General features: G+C 38.0%; 1 protein-coding gene across 1 annotated transcript; it reads left to right on the top strand.

Annotated features, from left to right (window-relative positions):
* Positions 1-271: 271 nt before the first annotated feature.
* On the top strand, positions 272-2213 carry LOC137620962 (uncharacterized). The gene is made up of 3 exons (XM_068351404.1): positions 272-881; positions 973-1349; positions 1473-2213. Exons 1-3 carry the CDS (start codon positions 272-274, stop codon positions 2211-2213), a joined length of 1728 nt encoding a protein of 575 aa, XP_068207505.1.
* The last annotated feature ends 1388 nt before the right edge of the window (positions 2214-3601 follow it).

The raw sequence follows: 3601 nt of genomic DNA, 5'->3' as shown, positions 1-3601 counted from the left end.
CACGTGAAAATTTGGCACCCGAACAGGGACCGTTCATTCATTTACAAGACTGTATGCTGTATTGCAGATAAGGTCTGTAAAGCTCCTGGATATGAGTACTTTAAAAGAAAGTGATAAGCTAAGGGATTTTGTTGAAAAAGAAAGACTTATTCATGAAAGGGCATTAGCAAGGGAAATGGAGAGAGAAGAAAGGGCAAGGGAGAGAGAAGAAAGGGCAATAGAAAGGGATATGCGAAAGCAGCAATTAGAAATTGAATGATTAAAGTTACAGATGCAGGGAAGTGAAAAAGATTCTAGTTTGTGTAAACCCTCGTTATCTAAACTGCCTATTTTTAATGATATAACTGATAGTATTGACGCCTATATTTTAAGATTTGAACGTTTAGCCATAAGTGCTGGCTGGAGCAAAGACATTTGGGCAGTTAGTTTAGCGTCATTATTACAACGGAAAGCTTTGGAAACTTACCAGCACCTTTCACCTGTTGAAGCTAAAGATTTTGATTGTGTTAAAGAGGCATTATTGCTTTGTTTTCAGTGTACTTCAGAAGGATATAGGTTGAGATTTCGTAACTGTAAATTCTTTAAGAACGAGACCGCTCAGCAATTTGGGAATAGACTGAAAAATAACCTTAAGAGGTGGGTGGAATTAGCAGATTGTGAAGAAACATTTGATTACTTGTTTGATTTAATTTTAATAGAACAATTTTTAAATGCTTGTGACATAGATATGGTTGTATTTTTGAAGGAACATGAAATGAAAACATTTGATGAAGTTGTAAAATATGCCGAGATGTATATGGAGGCCCATTTAGATTATGGCAAAAAAGGTTCAAGTGTTAGTCATGAAAAGCACGGTGCCTCTGCAAGTAGTTACCACTGGGGTTAGTAAATGGCAAACTGATGCCAATAGTGATAGGAAAGTCACGGCACGAAATTGTTACGTATGTGGTCGTGGTAATTACCTTGCTAAAGATTTTATTGAAAGGTTTGGGGGTCCAAAACGTAAAGGTGTGAGTAAGGGTGCGACAGAGAAAACAGCTGTGGTTGGTCATTGGGTTAATTTAATGGTGGATAAAGGTACAGTGGAAGGAGTAGAGGTCAATGTACTTCGTGATCCTGGTTGTACTACGGTGTTAGTTAAAAGGACTTTAGTGCCGAAACACAAGTTTACTGGTAAGTATCTTGACCTTAAAATGGCTAATAACCAAGTTTTTAGATATCCCGAGGCTATTGTTGATGTTGTCTTGCCATATTTTACGGGTGAAAGCTTAGCTGTCTGCATTCCTGATCCTATTTATGATGTAGTGATTGGAGCAATTGATGGTTCGACTGACGGGTTGAGTACGGAGGTTAGTGCTGTTACCACCCGACTGCAGAATCAAATGCAAGAGAAGAAGTTAAAGGGACCGTCAAAGCTTAAGGTCAAGGAAGTTATAAATTTAATGTAGAAAGAGAATATAGGGATATTACAGGCGGGAGATGGGACGCTAAAAAGGGTTTTTGAGCATGTGAAGTCAAATAGGGTCTTTGTGAAGAATGAAAATAAATCTCATTGTTTTGTAATTAAGAAAGGTATATTATATTGTAGAGTGCAAAATGAAGGCATTGTTAATGATCAGTTAGCTGTTCCTGATAAATTTCGTCATGCAGTAATAGAATTGGCTCACGATTCTTTAATGAGTGGACATTTAGGAATACAGAAAACCACAGCACGTATACAAAGTAATTTTTATTGGCCAGGTATGTCGGTGCTGATAACAATATTTTGCAGGATGTGTGACGATTGTCAACGCACGGTTGACAAGGGAAGAGTTAAAAAGGTGAAGTTGGGAAGAATGCCCCTTATTCAAGAACCATTTCAGCGTGATGATGTGGACATAGTGGGTCCGATTGAACCTCGTGTCAGCGACGGACCAATATATATTCTCATCATTGTTGACTATGCTACATGTTATCTAGAGGCAGTAGCTTTGAAGAATATAGATTCGGTTACTGTAATTGGGGCTTTGCTGTCAGTATTCAGTCGAGTGGGAATTCCAAAGGAGGTGTTATCTGACAGGGGAACACAGTTCACCTCTGAAGTAATGCGGGAATTTAATCGTTTATTATCTATTAAGAGTATTACTACGACCCCACATCATGGTAGGTGTAATGGTTTAGTAGAAAAGTTTAATGGAGTGTTAAAGAAAATGCTCAGACGTATGTGTAAATAACAACCAAAGATGTGGCCTAGCTACATTGATCCTTTATTATATTCATATCGGGGAGTTCCGCAGTCTAGTACCAAATTCTCTCCATTTTAGTTAGTATATGGTCATACTGTAAGGGGACCACTTAGTTTATTGAGGGAGCTGTGGGAAAATGAAGATAATGCAATTTTGGATAGCCCGAGGACCACCTACGAGTATGTAGTAGACATGAGAGAAAGGTTACAGGATACATGTAGTCTGGCTCAAGAAGAGTTAGAGAGGGCTAGAGATAAGTATCAGTGTTACTATGATAAAAATGCTTGTAAAAGAGAAATAAATGAAAGGGACAAGGTCTTGTTACTGTTGCCTAAAAGTAACAATAAGCTTCTAGTGCAGTGGCAAGGTCCATTTGATGTGGTAAAGAAAGTTAATAGGTATGATTTTATCATCAATATTAATGGAGTTGAGCGCAAATACCACATTAACATGCTTAAGTTATACTATGACAGGATAAGCAAAGGCAATAACTTAAAGGGTAAGTCTGTTGAGGTAAAGGGTAAGTCTGTTGAGGCAGAGGGCAGTGAGGATCTCAAATCTGACGCTGTACTTTTCACAGATGATCAGGAGAGTGATGATCTTGCATGTGTAGCAGTGATTTGTGAGGATAGTGATGAATATGACGTACCTGTTGTGCCGAGTTATATTCAGAGTGAAGATGTATCTAATGTTAAAATTAATCAGGAATTATCTGAAGATAAAAAGGAGGAGATAGCTAGGATACTACGAGAGGACAAGAATGTTTTTACTGATGTACCAGGTAAAACTGATGTGATAAACCTGTCCAGTATGGGTCCTATAAGGTGTAGACCCTATCCTGTACCTTATGCTCTGCAGCAAGATATGAATAAGGAGATTGAAAGAATGCTCAAATTAGGAGTTATCGAGTGCTCAAATTAGGAGTTATCGAGTGCTCAAATTCTCCATATGCTACACCTTTGATAGTGATGAAAAGAAAGATGGCAGTAATCGGATGTGCTTAGATTTTAGGAAGATCAACAAGCTTACGGCATTCGATTCGGAACCCATGCCAGATCAGAACTTAATTATGACTCGCGTAAGTAAGAAAATTGACCTCTCTAAAGGATATTGGCAAATACCTTTAGAAGAATAGAGTAGAGAACTAAGTGCTTTTCAAACTAATAGATGACTCCTACAGTTTGTAACTATGCCATTTGGTTTGGTAAATGCTGGTGCTACTTTTAACTGTATGATGAGGAAATTATTTAATGGTCTGAAAAATGTAGAGCTGTTTGTTGATTACATTTTGATTCATTCACAGGGATGGGAAGAGCACAAGGAAACTCTGCAGCTGGTACTGGATATTTTAAGAAAAGCATTACTCACAGCTAAGA

Source organism: Palaemon carinicauda, chromosome 27 (genome assembly GCF_036898095.1).
Source record: "Palaemon carinicauda isolate YSFRI2023 chromosome 27, ASM3689809v2, whole genome shotgun sequence".
In the NCBI taxonomy this organism is placed as follows: domain Eukaryota; kingdom Metazoa; phylum Arthropoda; class Malacostraca; order Decapoda; family Palaemonidae; genus Palaemon; species Palaemon carinicauda.
This window is presented reverse-complemented; position numbering and strand designations above follow the sequence as displayed.

Coding starts and splice junctions, on each gene's coding strand:
- LOC137620962 (XM_068351404.1), top strand. CDS start 272: ATGCAGGGAAGTGAAAAAGATTCTAGTTTGTGTAAACCCTCGTTATCT. Junction 882..972: donor TGCAAGTAGTTACCACTGGG/GTTAGTAAATGG, acceptor ACCTTGCTAAAG/ATTTTATTGAAAGGTTTGGG. Junction 1,350..1,472: donor CTGACGGGTTGAGTACGGAG/GTTAGTGCTGTT, acceptor GGGATATTACAG/GCGGGAGATGGGACGCTAAA.